We start from the raw sequence: 16,377 nt of genomic DNA on the forward strand, positions 1-16,377 counted from the left end.
CACACACACACACACACACACACACACACACAGACGTACAATTCTCCCTGAGACACAAGTTCTCTAAGCCCACATACACACACAAATGCTTGCGCATGCACGCACACATGCTGACACCCCCATAAACAGTGTAAAATCTCCACCACGTACAGCCCCAATTGTAATCCACCAGCCAGTTGCTAGGCAACACTGGAACTTGTAATAGCACTCGGGTATCATGGCCCGCCGCGGGGTGGGCTGGGGATGAGGGTGTGGATGGTTGTTTTTTTTTTTTGAGAGGGATCGTCTAGGGAGGAGAATGACAAGGGTCACTCCAACTGGTGCTCTGATGGAGACTTGTTAACTCCTCCTCGAGCCACCGAGTCATCTTATAAACCGTCATGGGGCCCAACAGTCAACACTAATGCCATTTCTGACAAGAGCAATTTTACAAGAGGGGTTACAATGTTAGACAAGGGACAGGACAGCTGGGAGAAACAACAAGATGTCTCCTACATTTATTTTTCCATATTCTGACAGCAGCAGGAGTAGGAGTAGGGATGAGTGCTGCAGTACAACACACAATTTTTATAACCAAACTAGGGCTAATGATTGAGAAATATTGCAAGCCGCACATACTGAATGAAAAGAAAAAAGTATCTCATGAGAGTTATGATATACTCAATCCTAAAGAAAATTAGCTGAAATAATTAGTCCACCGATCAATCAACAGGAAAAAAATTACATCTTGTGCAGTCTGCTACATATTAATAAATTGGTCAATGTTTAAGGAAAGACATAGATAAAAAAGACAGTGTGTTGTATCGAATAGAAAGAAGGGAGCTGGATTTGGCTGTAAAGCTACATCGCCAATCTTCCTTTCAGGCAGTCAAGGTTGCCAACACATCACCCCAGCATCCCATGTGATATGCTCTTCCACTCCATCACTCATCCCTTTGAGGCAACCTGGGAGCAAGTTTGCCAGCCTTAGTCAAGCTTACAATACCTTCTGCCTGTCGCCAAGTAGAACTAAACTAACCACCCCAGTGGAGAAGCAACGCTGCACACTGGAGCTCAACTGTGCCAAAGGGCTCAATTTAAAAAAACATTAATCACATGAGGAGAAATGCCTCTGGCTTGATAATTAGCAGCGGCGAGTGGGGGCTATTCTTTGATGCTGTTTGGTTTGGCTGCAGTGCAACAGCATAATGGACATACATTCATAATTCTGCAGGTTTTACAGTAGTCTAATGGTCTTGAGGGTAAACTGCATTGTTTTTGTGTTGTTCAGCAAATTCATCCATAACTGCAAATTCATGCATAATTGCATTGCTGTTTTCAAGTAGAGGAAAAACAAATCCAATGTATTTTAGAAAAGAGAGAAAGAATAGTTTAATATTTCTGGAAACACACTTATTTGCTTTCTTAAGAATTACACGAGAAGATCGATACCTATTCCATAACGACTGCTGGCTGTATCCATATATTGACCGGACATATATGAGAGTAGTATAAATCTTCTCATCTAACCCTCGGTAAGAAAAAGAAGTATATTTCTGTCAAACCTTTTCTTTAATTTTGAGTGTTGTGGGCAGCTAATCAATATCACTCTTTGGAACCTGGACTGAGTAGCCAACAGCCTGGATCTGTTTGACATTACTGATGTCATCCTCTCTGGAGCACTAATACTCAAACACACGTGCTCACAATACACAATGGTCCCTCAGCTACAACAATAGTGATATAGTGACAACATCTAAAACTGTAGGCACCACCACTGTTCGCACAGGCATATCTGCACATGGACCATTTGTTTCACTTCTTTCACCACTGGGTCTCTACGGCTCGGCTATCTGCCTTTATGAACCCTGACAACTCGTGACAAATAGTCTCCAGGCCACCTCTCTCCTGATACCTCAGCTCTCCTACAATCTGTACTTTCTCTTTGATAATAATCGTCTGGTAGAGAGGACTGACCATGTGCATCAGCCATGGGGAATCACTGTCTGGCATCAGGGTTCACCAGCTGCCAGCGTCAATCATCAAGTCTGTTTCAAAGGCACTGTTATAGTGAAACCATGCCACCCTGTGGAGGGAAGATCCAAGAGCCATCTAAAGCAGGATCTCAGATCCAAAACATGATTTTAATGTGATGTAATGTCCCTGAGGGAGAATTCGCTTTTCGCTTTTCTCTCTCCACCTTCAGGTCAGAGCACTGGGTCGGATACAAAACAGCCGTGTCTCGCTCAAGGACATGTTAGCAGGATGGATGCTTACTGACACTAAAGCTTGGAGCCGAGTCTGCTGGTGGAACGATGGTCTTCATACTCACATTGCCACGATGCTGCATGAACTACAATCTAGATCTGTTTAAATTTCTGAATGAAAGATGCAAAGAACACATCTGGATACCAGGGTAATACACAGCAGATGCTGTCTTTCTTTGCAGTGGGTGAACTATGTGTGAAATCAGAGATGTAGTTTTCAGACAAATAGATCAGTGGTTCTGGGTTGAATACATCTTTTAACAGAACTTATTTTAAAGCAACTTCTATATATATTACATCAGTGAGAGACTATAATGTACACCATTAATTTCCTTTATTGAGTTTTGTGTCAGCCTTATGCAGGTGAACTATTCCATGAAAATGAGGCAACTGATCCATCCACGTGTGAAGTCCTGTTCCTTCTACATCATACTTATATACTTGTGGTTCTGTGAAATGACTAGACCTATTTGACTGTGGATTCATTGGTAACCAATAACCTCTTAAACCCTGACAACCTAACCGTGGGTCAATAAAAATTCTATCCCTTACATTATGGGGATTTCTGAGGTAAATAGACATACTTACTCAGCAACACTTATTGCTTAGTAGTTATGTCTATTCAAGCCTGGCTCAATTGCAGAGAAGTCACCTTCAGGGGAGCCACAATGAAAGTGTTATTTCTACACATTTGGTATACATTACTATTGGGACATCTGTAGTGGATCTCTGGTGTGATTTACAAAACTTATTCCATGTCAAGGTTTCAGAGGATTTTTCCTGTTACTATTTTATATTGCTTTCCTACTGCGAAAGTTTCTAAAAATGTTGTACTCTGGTTTCAAATACTAACTTACTTAAATACTAATTGTTTGGATTCAGAAAGCAATGACAATGAGCCAGCAAGTTAAAAAAGTTTTAACTTTATTATTAATATTATTATACAATTATAATGGGTTTATAATGCCCACATTACATTTCCAAAAGGAAATTAACTAAATTAAACTTAATCCACCCAGACCATAGACCCTCAATGAGAGCAAGGAAAAATTCCCCCAAAAAGGAAGAAACCTCGGGAGGTGGTCCCTCCCGAGGTTTCTTCCTTTTTCAAAGAAGAATCCCCCTCCAGGACAATTAGCTAATGTGCGCCAAAAGTAGGCTGAACTTTTGTGTTACGCATTGCTTGATTTGCTGTATATACAAATATTATGATATGTATATGGGTAAGACAATACTATAAAGAGAGGAGGAACTGTCCACCCCCTGTCTGTGTTGCATTCTTTCATGCAGGACAGACAGGGGGTAATCCTTTCAAAGTGAACACCTATCTAAAACATCACCACAGAAAGTCAGTCTTTGTCACTGGTGTCTCATCTTAAAGAGGTGGTATTATGCCTTTTGGCTTTTCCCCTCTCCTTTATTGAGTTATATACCTTTTTTGTGCATGTAATAGGTTTGCAAAGTGAAAAAGCCCAAAGTCCACCCCAAAGGGAAAACTCTGCTCTGAACAGCCGGAAAACAGCTTGTTTGTAGTCCAGCCTTTACTTCCGCTTTCTTGTGATGTCACAAGAAAATATGTCATAATGCTCGCCGAGCGACTAGTCTGACACGCCCTGAAAAACAGCGGTGGAAAAACAGTGTGCTGCAGCACACCTCTCCTCTCCCTTCCAAACACTAGCTACCCTCCAAGCAGTCAATGGACATAAAGTTGTTACTGTGATGTAGAGACAGAGCTCAGTTAAATCTTTACGGATGAAAGACACTTTTGTTACAGAGTAATAATTCACCACTCTGAAACTCTTGCTCCAGTCCATATTGCCAAGCTAGTCAGCAACATGTAGCATCCACCTGCTGATTAGCTTCCTCCCCTGTCACTTCCACAGAACCTGCACCATCAGCCAGATCCATATTGCTAAAACTATCAGCAAAATCGTGGCAAGTTATGACTGTAACGGTGTCAGGGTTGCTGTCAGTGAACTCGTAACACGGTTGTGATTTTTTGCTGCTTCTTCCATCTTCTACTTTATCATGCTTCCTTGACCTTTTCCTGGATGGACCAGGCAGAGGGTCTTCTTCAGCAACCTCAGCACCTGCATGTTTGACTAAACTATTTCCAGTATTCTTGTTGAAATCATCACCGTCAGTGTCACTGTCAGAGATGCAGTCAGCTCTGCCTTCAGCAAACTCATCCCAACATACTGTTCGCTGCTTCTCTCTTCAACACCGTGGCCAAACTCCCCCTGGATCATCCAGGCAGGCGGTCATCTTCTTCTACATCCTGATTATCTCCGATGGCAACCTCAGCCCCTGAACTAGCACCTGCGTCCTCTGCACTTTCATTATTGTTTTCAACGTCATTGACATTGGGATTGTCAGTGTTGATAACATTGTCATTATCAGCATTGTCATCTATATTCTCGTTGTGGAGGTTGTCATTGTGGTCGAGGTTGGCAATGTTTTCATGATTTTCATTGTTTTGTTCATTTTCATGTTTTCATTGTTGCTAGGTTCCAGCTGCTCCAGTAACATAAGAAAGCCAAAGTCATCTACTCCATGATTCAAGAGAAACTCCTTCCAGGCAATGAGCCCAGGGTTAAATTGATCAGCTGGTGGGCGATCGCCTCTTGGCAAAATATTTAGCCGAAACTCTGGGCCAGCAAGAACAGCTAGAGAATTATGTTACCATTACCATCCAAATAATTGAACCGTAAATCAGTCTCCCTTAAATAACTTTTGGAAAAACTGAACATCAGAGAGGTCTGTGTGAACCATTTTGATCTCCGTCTCCTCTTCCATCCATTTTCACTGAATAGATCAGACAAAGAACTCAAAAGTTATCTTACAATTTTAAAATGTTGTCTATCCTACTGCAAATGTTTTAGTAACACTGCACTGACTTATATTCATTCTCCTAAGACTTACTCTGACCTTAAAAGACCAACAACCCTTTTCCCATGAAACTGAGTCTACATGGTAGGTGTCCCCTCTAATGTAATAGTCTAAGATAGATATTTGTACATGTTTAGTACACAAGCCTCGCATCTTCAGATTAAATTTTTTGTTTGAATTAATTTAAACTTAATATGCAAAACTCATTTTCATTCAGTCTGAGTCATTCCTTGACTAGGGCTTCAATAGGTCAACACTATGCCCTTGTGGGCTGTCATTACCGGCAGATTAATATAACACATAGTGAACAAGTTTGCAAAACAAAACAAAATTGTTGTTTAAAACTATGAAAGTAATTAATTAAGTAGACACCAGCAGCCATATACACTGATCAGCCATTATGACCTGCTGGTTTTCTGACACCTTTCTATCAGAATCAGCATCAACCTTTTAAACAATTTGACATTCAGTAGCTCATCTGTTGGATCAGACAACAAAGGCCAGCCTTTGCTCCCCACATGCATCAATGAGCCTTGGCCGTCCATGAACCTGCCGCCGGTTCAACGCTTTTCCTTCCTTGGACCACTTTTGATAGGTACTGACCACTGCAGACCATTTTGAAGATGTTCTGACCCAGTCACCTAGCCATCAAAATTGGCCCTTGTCAAAGTCACTCAAATCCTTACACTTGCCCATTTTACCTGCTTCTAACAGATCAACTATGAGGACACAATGTTCCCTTAATATCCCACCCACTGACAGGTGCCATGATACTGGGACTCGTGTTGACCAAGCAACGGAATTCAGAGACTGTCATTACAGAGACCTGCCCCATCAACATCATGGATCAATCACTCGGCAGGTTGTCCATGTTCCGAACTATCAGTGCAAGACTCTGTCAAGATGAGAGGAGGTGGACAATGATGCTTGGTGTTCAAAAGCAGTCAAGATGCAGACTGTTTATTGTGAAGATGAAACCATATTATCATCTGGTTGCTACTGTTTACATTCACCCCAGATGCAAATTAAAAAAATGCACTGCAAAATGTGTATAGATATAAATAACTATATATTGTTTTACTTGATATGTTAACATATTTTAATATACACTTAATTATATGTTGTGAGCAACATGAAGGAACTACAAATTTCCTTTCGTTATGCAGCCTTGTGCTGTATAATAACAAATAAACAACCTTGTACCTTGTATAAGTCAGAGGTCATAATATTATGGCTGATTGGTGTGGGCTTACCTTACGTCCGGGGCCTGTAAAACTAAAAATTTACAGACCAGTTACAAATTGATGGTCATCTGTCGCAGAAATATGTATTTCTGAAAAATTGTTTGTCTCCAAGGAAAAACTGCAGGTGCTGTAATGTGTTTTAAGTCTGTGCTGATCTCAGCACAGCAGTCTGTTCTTCATCTTCATTGTATTGTGATGTCATTGACTCTATGCAATGTGGCGTTCTAGAACTCTACGGTTCTATTTTCCTCAGTTCTTCTCTCTGTTATAAGAACCACACTGACAGGGAACATTATTGTACAGCTATGACTTCACTTTTGTCAACAAATCCTATGAAGAGACCAAAACCAACAATGAATTGATCCTAACCAGTATGACCTATGGAGCCCAAGTCGGATGTAGATCTCGACTGTTGTCCAGAAAGATTAAATCCACACAGGGCTGGACTGGGACAAAAAATTAGCTCTGGCATTTGTGGCCCACCAAAATCGGTCGGACACCCCTCACCAGTACACCGCCCCTTCCATTTAGGGGGTCAAATTAGGGGTGTGATGAAACACTGAGACATGACATTGCACAAGATTGGTGCCCATGACTACAAGGCAAGAATATTGTTTAATAATAATGTCTACTATTTGGAAAAAATATTTGTTGATGAAATATTTGATTGGGGGTCTGGGTGTCTTCCCCCAGAAGATTTTGAGCATTAAACACTTAATTTCCTGCATTGTGGAGACATTTTCTACACCAATTTATGATGGAAATGTTTTTATTTTTATAAAGGGAAGCACAAAAGGTGGCAGGTGACAATTCAGAATATAAAAATTTAAGAATGCAGTAATCAGTAGCTTATTATTTTTTAGCTTAAATTACTTTTTTTGGAAAACGGAGAGGTTTCATCTATATTAACAATGCATTGCAGGCTTATTGTGCAAATAAGTCTTTCTCATAGCATTTTTATTTATTTTATTTAATTAACATCTCTTGGTGCAAGCTATTTTTCAGAACATTTTTAAGGAATACTTTCAGTAGTGGTGGCTACATGTCCAAAGTGTCCCCAGTGTAAATGACCCTCCCTCCCTGTCCCCTCCCTACAGGTTGAGCTTCTCCATCCTTACCGCTTCACCTCCACTCTCCTCCTGCTCTCTCTCCCTGGGCCCTGTCACTTTGTCCCTCTGCTCTGCATGGTAACACAGCCTCTTCCACTGCCTGGCAGTGGCCACGGCTCGCCTTTACTCCTTCAAGTGCCTGTGCCTGCACTACGCATGGTATTGCAGCTGATGTTAAAACTACTGCACCCCCGGTAGCAAACATATCGGTTATTTTCGCGCATTTGCTGGGCTCCATCTGAAGAATGGTTTTTTTTTGGCCTGCAACGCAAGAAACAGAGGGCAGAGGGGGAGGGGGCCAGTAAGAGATGTGATTGGGCCAGCCCAATGTCAGTAGGCTATAGAAAATTACCCAATCGGGCGCTGTCCATGCTTTATGGGCCAATCATTGTCCAATTTTTTAAAAGCATTTTTTTAAAGGTGCGTCGGCCCACCGGGTATTTCCCGGTATGCCAGATTACCAGTCCAGCCCTGAATCAACATCATTGGACTGGGTGACATGTGCACTGAGTTTGTTTGGAATCATTCCACATACATCGTCTTGCTGCCGAAAGTAAAAGCATATTCACGTTACGGTGATATTTTGAAAAACAGTGTTTGAGTTAATTCTTTCAAGCTCAAGATGAACAGCCTCTGCTCTGCTGGATAAAATCATTGGATGAAAGATCTATATTGAACTTTATTCAAGAAGCGATTGGATTAAGAAGTGTATTGATCTCACCTGGGTGTAGAAGTGACAGTGCCAGTGGGGAAGCGCAGAGGAGGGACCCAGGCTGTGATCTGCCTGGATTATCTCGCCACGGGTTACACAGAGTTCAACAGTTCAACATCTTGTCAGAAAGACAACAGGGATAGATTTACTCACCCCTGATAAGAGCGGAGCATGAGAGACATACAGACAGAGAGGATCTGGAACAGACTCTCAAATGTATTAAAGTTTGTCAATAAGCAGCCAGTTCAACTGACAATCATCTCTCCACTAGCTTTACCATTATGGGAGACCGGGTATGGTTGTAACACTTTTTGCTTCAGAAACTATAACTCACTGAATTTTTTAGCTAGAGTTCTCAAATTTTTATACAAAGTACCCACATATGTTCACTACAAATAGCACCAATTCAATCCTCTACAAGAATATCACAGACCTCGTGAGTTGATGTCAAATGCATTGTGTTCCCTTGTTACAACCTGCCCCAATAGCAGGGTAGGTTGTAACACATGCTTTAAAAACAGGTAGTGATATCAAAGAACAATGTTTCACTCTTGCTGTAACAGACTTTGTCTGATGACTCATTTGCATGAACAGTATGTGTATGTAAATTTATCTTTAGAATAAACTTACTTAAAAGTATACTTAATAAATACTACTACAATGTTCCTAATAAAAGAAAATATTTATACATCCTTAGGTCTAACTAAAAATAGATGTATGTGTGTGTGTGTCAATGTGTGTATATTCTTATTCAGAGTCACAGTCAGTGCTTGAAGTGGGCCTGTATTCACCGGTACATATACCAGCACTTCTATATTTTACTCTTTGGAGTACCGGGACTTTTTTTGCGCACAGGCACTTCTCACAAGCTGTCCATACGCTTTTCTACCCTCTCCACCGGCGGAGACCGAGTGATGATACACACGCCAAAATGTGTACAACATGTGAATGGGGAGTACTGGTCACAGTGCTGACAAATTAATGCTGGTAACCCTGGAGTGCAGGTTTGGTGGGCCCAGACTGCAAAGGGCACTCTGTAACAATATTAAAATCAAAGAAAGTCCCTAGTTTTATGTATAGAGGATGGTTGTAACACTTTTTTAAGAACTGTTACAACCCACCCCACCCCTGTCAGCCAATGTTTAACTAGCTGTATTACTATAGTGGATTGAAATTAGAAAGGAAAAAATGTTGTCACATGTTGCCTGAGAAACTATATTTCAATCTAATATAAGTCAAACAATTATATCTGCAATAGTATAGGTATTAAACAAAAAATTGTCTTGGTCAAAAAATTAACTTTCTTACCTCAAAATAATTTTTTCTCTATATATTCTGAATGCACCTCTTTCCAGACTTGATAACCACCATGCTTGATCTGGGAGTAAGTAGGTAAATACAGAAATGATCACCTAACTCCTATCTTATCTCTACTTGGTGGAATTGGTGTTGTTACAACTCTCCCCATGTTACAACCATACCCGCTCTCCCCTATTTCAGCTTCTTATTTAGTTTTCAGATCCAACAAGCTAAAACAATGCCAAGCTATTGAAAATTGCAGCACCTATTCTAAAATGCATTAGATCAATTCTTCTCCTAACCTTAAATTAGGGGTTAATAATTCAGTATTATTAAGGTTATTGATTGTCACACTAGTAGGCTGTGTGGTGCAGCTGTAAATGGTGAGTGCTTGGGAGCGAGTCAATGATTATATTCTTGTTACACAAAATATGTGCCATTTGTTTTGTCATGTCTCCATCTTGCCAGCTGGAAAGCATGCTTCCAAGAGTGGTTTGCTGCTGCGTCTTTTTTTAGCCGCAGCGTTTTGTATGAGTCCAAACTGACCTGCTGCCCTGCCTGGGTTTGGAAAGTAGCGTGCAGTCAACTTTTCTGAATGACTGCTGGTGTTAGCTAACAGGCCGTTCTGAGCTGGGACTGCGGCACTTAAGCAACAAAAAAGTAGCCCAGAGTAAGCAGTGAGTGTGCAGCGCTTCGGTTTGCAGCCTCGGTGTCAACTTAACGCGCGTGACCGCCTGGTGGAGCTTGATTTCGGGGACCGACGCACTGCAATGAACCGGTGAGGGTGCAAATGCGTGGAGCAAGTGCAACAACTTTTACTAAAACTCAAATCAAGCCAGAGAGAAACCTATAATGTTTAAGATGCTTTGCTTTTCTGCTTGATCGATGTTTGGATATGGTTATGACAAAATGTTACTTCTGGGGGCATTCATTTGGAATATGCAAGAATATCAACGTACATACATAGCTGGTTGCAGATACTGTACATTATTACCTTTTCTCTCCATGATTGTATTTCACTACACATATTTTTATTATTATTAGTCTTCATTTAAATATATAGGCTACTGGCAACGTTTTAATTATGTTGAAGCCTTCCTTTCCACTGTGAGACCTTTCTAAAAATACTAATATCATACTGTGCTTCATTGCAGTACACATATCCAGGTGGCAGCACCAAACCAGGCTGCTGGGGGCCCTATTACCACACAGTATTCTTTAATCCTATTATGAGCAATAGTGAAAGATAACATTAGTGGTGTTACTGGTGTCAAATCAAAACAACAAAAAATTTAATGTGAAATTACTGTAATACAGTGTGAGTGAATGGTCTTGATCAGACCTTCAAAACAGTTGATAACAGTCTCTTTGTGCATTGTGTACCAGCGGATCTGCTACACTGGAGCACTATAAAGCAGCCATGTTGCTCAGTGGTGTTGGTGATGCTCTGGGATACAGGAACCAGCTGTGGGAGTACAATGAGTCGGGACCAGCCATTCACCAGGTCAGTGCAAGACCAACATAGACAGTGGGTTTGTGGTAAAACTAAACCACTGCTAAAATGTCTAGCCTTGTCCTTTCTATCCTTGCAGGAACTGAAGGAGCTTGGTGGTCTGAAGAACATCAAGGCTGAGCTCCCTGACTGGCCAGTGAGCGACGACACAGTTCTTCATCTGGCAACGGCTGAAGGGCTGGCAACTGGTGAGGTTAAAATGACATTGAACCCATTTTCTGTCTCTCCTGTGCTCGTTTTGTTTCACACAAGGAATTGATTGGATTGATCTGATAGTCAGTGCCGCGCTGATGAGCCCTCATCAGGACACACAAACACCACACCCTCCGCCTCGTGAGACCCAACTAAAGGTTAAATCTAATTTCCAGTCTTGCCTTGATTTGCTGCTCTATTACAGCTCTACACAAGTGGAAGGAAAATGGTAGAAATTCAACTTGACCTTTAGTGTGATAAGGCAAACAACCAGCCTTGTTAACCGACCCATTACATCTTTGAAAATGATTATATGAACAACGCCTGCAGTTTGAACAAGTTGTCTCCCTCATAGGGAAGACGGGGGAGGAGCTCATGCACGAGGTGGCTGCTCGATATGTAGAGGGGATGAAAGACATGGACGGGAGGAAACCAGGGCCCTCAAGCATTCTGGGTGAGACAAAGTAATCATTTTAAAATCAAATTTATTGTAAGTGATGGCAGAGATCTGACTTACTTACATTTGCTCTTTTAGGAGTCTCCCAGCTGAAACCTGGACATGAAGGGGGCTACAGAGTGCCATATAACCCAGATGGGACGGGCTGTGGCGCGGCCATGAGGTCCATGTGCATTGGCCTCAGGTAAGACACTTATATATAATAACTGAGTGCATTTGCATTCAATGTTCTGTCTTTTGCCTGAGCTCTTCATGGGTTTGGTTTTGTTTGTTTTTTTAAATTGTCATTGACCTTGCAGTGTTGTTCTCCCGAGCAGGTATTTTAATGACTCACTGAGGGATACGTAGAGAAAAGGAAACATGTTACAAATTGATTTAAGTAGGGTTTTGATGCGCTTTATGGTAAAATGCACATGTAAACACCTATCCACTAAAAGACAGTAAGGAACCCAGATTCACCCCTCACATTCAGACACATACATCCAGTACAGTTATCAGTTTGCTTTTGAATGTGCACACTGTTATAGCAGTGCAAAGACAGCATTACAGTAGTTTCACCTGGTAACATGAAGGAGTTTCTCTAAATCTTATTATGTTTTAAAGTGATAAAGAGTTTCAAAGTTAAAAACTGTGTGTGTGAAGTGTGAATTAATTTCCTCACTCTGGTTTTTAGGACTTACAAAAAGTATCTCAGTCTTATCTCAGAAAGCATTGAGGGAACAAATGATTTTTTTTATTGTCGATAAATCTTGATGGTTTAGTCCGTAAAATGTTGAAAAGAAGACAACGAGCTAATCTTTAGGTTGGAGTAGCTGGAATCTGAGAGTGTGTGATATTTGTGCTGAAAACATGATTTAAAGGATTAATTTAACAAAATGAATTATTCATTTTGTTAAAAAAATCAGCTAATTAATAAAGCCACAAATCGTTTCACATTTTGTTGTCAGGCAGGTTCTCTTCATCTTCACTTAGGATGATGATGCTCTTATCCAAAGTAATTTATAATAAATGCAGCCGTGTAATACTTTCTTCACTAAGCAGAAAATAACAAATAACAATGGAGTTCCAGGGTTAAAATGTAAGGTATTAAAAGAAGTAATTAGTGTAAACACAATTTGTATCCAAAAGTGGTCCAGAATGCTTAAACCTATTTCTTTGCTGTGTGATGGACCTCATGAGGTTTATTGAGAAAACGTCAGCTAAATATCCTCCATAATAAATGCTGATAAGAACGTTAATACTTTGCCCCCACCAGGTATCCAAAGCCCGACCAGCTGTTGTCGTTGGTGGCGGTTGCAGTGGAGACAGGCAGGATGACCCATCCTCACCCCACTGGTTTCCTGGGAGCTGTAGCATCGGCCCTTTTTACTTCATACGCCGTCCAGCGCAGGCCAATCACGACTTGGGGTCTAGGCCTTATCAACGAGGCCTGTCCAATAGCAAAGAGCTTTGTTCAAGGTCGAGGCTTCGCGGTGGAGGAGACGGAGAGAGACTGGGGCTACTTCTGTGACAAGTGGCAGTGGTATGAACTGCTGAAATCAGGCTTTGTTAGGCTGTCATGTCAAATTCAGGTTTCCAGCATCAGCAACTTTCTGTTAACCTATTTCAGTCTCAAGGCTTATATGTTATGGCATGAGATTTGTACTAAAATGTCACGGGTTCAGTTCAGGTCAGCAGCACTGAACGCATTTTTATCATAAGGTATTGCTCCAATATAAGAGACATACACAAATTACTTATCACATATTACTTACTTGTCAACCTTAAAGGATGTGTATATATATCTATATATATCTATATATACCGTTGACATAAACAGCTGTGTCCACCACATCTACTAAATGATATGATGACAGGATGTCTATTAACCTTCAAATGAGTCATTTCTTTCACTTCTGGAGAATGTCATTACACTGGAGGATGGTGTGAATGTCAGGAAAATCTCTTACTTATGTCCACAGGTACCTGGATTTGAGGGGCATCTCTAACGGGGTGGGGCCTGTGATTTGGCCCTCCTCCTACGGCCCAGCTGAGAGAGACGACGCCTACAAGAGCTTCAGCCTGTCGGGATGGGCGGGACGCAGTGGCCATGATGCTCCGATGATAGCGTTGGACGCCCTGCTGGGGGCGAGTTCAGATTGGGAGGAGCTGATGAGCAGAGCGGGCTTCCATGGAGGTCAGAGATTCAAACAAGAAAATGTCTTTGTCTTGGCATTCTTATATCTTGCCCTAAACTTAATCCCACCAAACCTTTACCAAATCTCAAACATCTGTAGCCTAAACGTAAGTATTTTTAACTTTATACCTAAACTTCACCATCCCTACAGTAATTCTTAAATATAGTCTGTTTTAATATTAAGCAAGGTCTTTTCCCCTAAACCCAGCCTTTAGCTTGAAAATCATAGCACCTCTACTCATAAACCAGGTGGACTTAAATAATTAATTTTTGCATTTATGCAAACATTCCTCTTCTCTTGTTTTAAACAGTGTTCCCAGCTGCTATCTCATCTACAGTCAGGACACTTTTTTGCTCAGACAAGCCATATGGCCTAAACTCTAATTGGTTTTCATCTGTCATTGTCTTAAGGACAGAAGCAGCTTTGTAGAGGCGCCACAAATGAGGTAGAAAGGAAACTTCTTTAGTCATTACTACAAAGGCTGGCATTAACAAAACTCTGCTTGTGAACCCTGGGAATTTAAGTCATCATATCAGATGGTCTGATTTGGTGCCATAGCTGTGATAGTTACTGTGATACAACAGTACATTTGCAAAGATTAATACGCCCTCTCTTGGCAGTAGATGGAAAACCCAGTATCTCAATTCACACTCCTCCTATTGCTGTGATCATTTTGTTAGAGAAAGGTTTGTGGTGTAAAGGGTTAAAAAATAAATAAATTACTGATACATATTTTTGTCAGAGTCAGATTTACAGTTTCCAATCATTAAATAATGTGTGATAAACAATTTGTCTTTCCTAACGTAAACAAATAAGGTATCTGTGTTAGAATATATTCAATTGTCAGCCTACCTAAAGCTGATAAGAGTATCATGTTAATGTAGTTGAAAGACCTCTGGAATATATTTTAAACCATGGTTTTGTTTAATTTAAACCTGGGTTATGTGATTTTTGTGAATACAACAATGACATATGTATAAATTTGACTTTGTAAAGCAAGACAATGAAACGTTTTTTTAACAACTTCCACTGTGTTTGCAAAGAATGTATTACAGTAACCCAACTAGCAACATAGATCTAACATATGCTAACATGATCTACTGGTCTTACCAGACCAAGTAAGGCTGTTGCAGCAAAATCTCAGTGTGTAATAAATTGAGTATGATTTAATTTCACTCCTTTACGTATTCAAGTTTTCATTTGTAAAGGTAGGAGTGTGTTTTTCCCAGAAAAAGTAACTTAGTCTCGTTTTAAGTCAACAGCGATCTTATTAGCCAACAATTAAATCCATTTACGTGTCCAGCATAGATATGGAGCAACATTAGCATTCATTTGGAGTCTGTTTCTGGCCCCCTGGCACACACAAGTCCAATATTGACTCTCTTTTAACTTTCTTTTTGGTCACCAGCAAATCCTGAGAAAAATATCTGGCTCTTTAGCTAATAAATGCTCCACTGTATACATTACTAGCTAGTAGCTAAATGTCTGTCTGTGGTGAGACTGAAGCAAAACATTAATGGTGCAGGCCAAAAAAAACCCACAAACAAAAGATGCTAAAAGCTCCATAGCTGAAAAGAGATGGGTGAATATTGTCCTTGTTTATTACTATGAGCGACCCCATTCATGCTATACAGAACTTTTGATTATATATATATATAATAATAATAATATATAGTTGCTTAAAACCCCATAATTGATAATATTTACACTAGACTTCTGCGTCATCAGAGGACTTACTATGCTCATGCTGTTCTCTATTTCCTGCCTAGGCGACAGTGACAGCACAGCGGTGATTGCCTGCTGCTGCTGGGGTCTTCTGTACGGCACCAAGGGGGTCCCTGAAGGCAACTACTCCAACCTGGAGTACCGGGACCGACTGGAGCGCAGCGCAGAGCAACTCTACACCCTGTCACACTGCCACCACAGCCAGCTGCACTGACAGTGTCCAAGCATCTTGAACTGAGGCCATGCAGACACATTGACATAGAGCTAGTTGGCATTAGTTAGTACATCAATCTAGAGTGGTGTTATCTTTTTCTATGTTCCATCTACTCATTCGTCAAGCGATTTGAATTGATGTATATGAACTGTGCTATATAAACTTGCCTTGCTCTCAAAGTGTGGTGTCATATTAGCCTGAAGGGGAAGCCGTGTCCCACTAACCCAAAGAGTCATCTCTGCCACAACAAGGACTGTGTGCCTCATGATGTTGACACTGAAGCTGGTGTATAAAGAGGGCGCCACCTAGTGAACATTTCAAATTAACATGCAAAGTTGCACCACTGAGTGGAACGAATTCAAGCTAATGAGAATGTGGAAAGAATGCAAAAAGTTCCCTAGGAGGTAATTACTTCGTTTTGTCAGCCTGACATAATAGCGAATGCCTAGTAAGCTTCAAATTAAATGTGCTCTTGTTATTGTCTAATGAAAAATACACTTCTGTGTCTCATACGTATTTCCTGCAGCACAGAGCAGAACTGTAACTGCAATACTCTAGACAAGCACAATTATTACAATAAAAGAAACTAACAAAGCTTTG

General features: G+C 40.8%; 2 protein-coding genes across 5 annotated transcripts in view; one reads left to right on the top strand and one right to left on the bottom strand.

Moving 5' to 3' along the window:
* Positions 1–8,316, bottom strand: part of LOC123983316 (double C2-like domain-containing protein alpha) — a 47,625-nt gene extending 39,309 nt beyond the window's left edge. For both annotated transcript variants that reach the window (XM_046069538.1, XM_046069536.1), the window contains exon 1: positions 8,210–8,316. The gene's annotated coding sequence lies outside the window, so the exon portion shown is untranslated. The remainder of the gene's footprint in view (positions 1–8,209) is intronic.
* A 1,407-nt stretch (positions 8,317–9,723) lies between these two features.
* Positions 9,724–16,372, top strand: adprh (ADP-ribosylarginine hydrolase). Of its 3 annotated transcripts, none has more exons than XM_046068450.1 (9): positions 9,724–9,882; positions 9,968–10,277; positions 10,886–11,003; positions 11,092–11,200; positions 11,560–11,658; positions 11,740–11,845; positions 12,917–13,183; positions 13,623–13,837; positions 15,608–16,372. In XM_046068450.1, exons 2-9 carry the CDS (start codon positions 10,270–10,272, stop codon positions 15,775–15,777), a joined length of 1,092 nt encoding a protein of 363 aa, XP_045924406.1. In that variant the 5' UTR covers positions 9,724–9,882; positions 9,968–10,269; the 3' UTR covers positions 15,778–16,372. The 3 variants fall into 3 exon arrangements, with proteins under 3 accessions (XP_045924406.1, XP_045924407.1, XP_045924408.1); XM_046068451.1 differs by having other exon boundaries at positions 9,740–9,882; positions 10,112–10,277; XM_046068452.1 differs by lacking the exon at positions 9,968–10,277 and having other exon boundaries at positions 9,743–9,882.
* Positions 16,373–16,377: the final 5 nt, after the last annotated feature.

The sequence above is a fragment of the Micropterus dolomieu genome, linkage group LG14 (genome assembly GCF_021292245.1).
Source record: "Micropterus dolomieu isolate WLL.071019.BEF.003 ecotype Adirondacks linkage group LG14, ASM2129224v1, whole genome shotgun sequence".
In the NCBI taxonomy this organism is placed as follows: Eukaryota; Metazoa; Chordata; class Actinopteri; order Centrarchiformes; family Centrarchidae; genus Micropterus; species Micropterus dolomieu.

What these genes read in the sequence shown, in the direction of transcription:
- adprh (XM_046068450.1), top strand. An exon ending in AGGGCCCTCAAGCATTCTGG is followed by an intron (nt 11,659 to 11,739) that starts GTGAGACAAAGT and finishes TTGCTCTTTTAG; the next exon opens with GAGTCTCCCAGCTGAAACCT. An exon ending in TCCATGTGCATTGGCCTCAG is followed by an intron (nt 11,846 to 12,916) that starts GTAAGACACTTA and finishes TGCCCCCACCAG; the next exon opens with GTATCCAAAGCCCGACCAGC.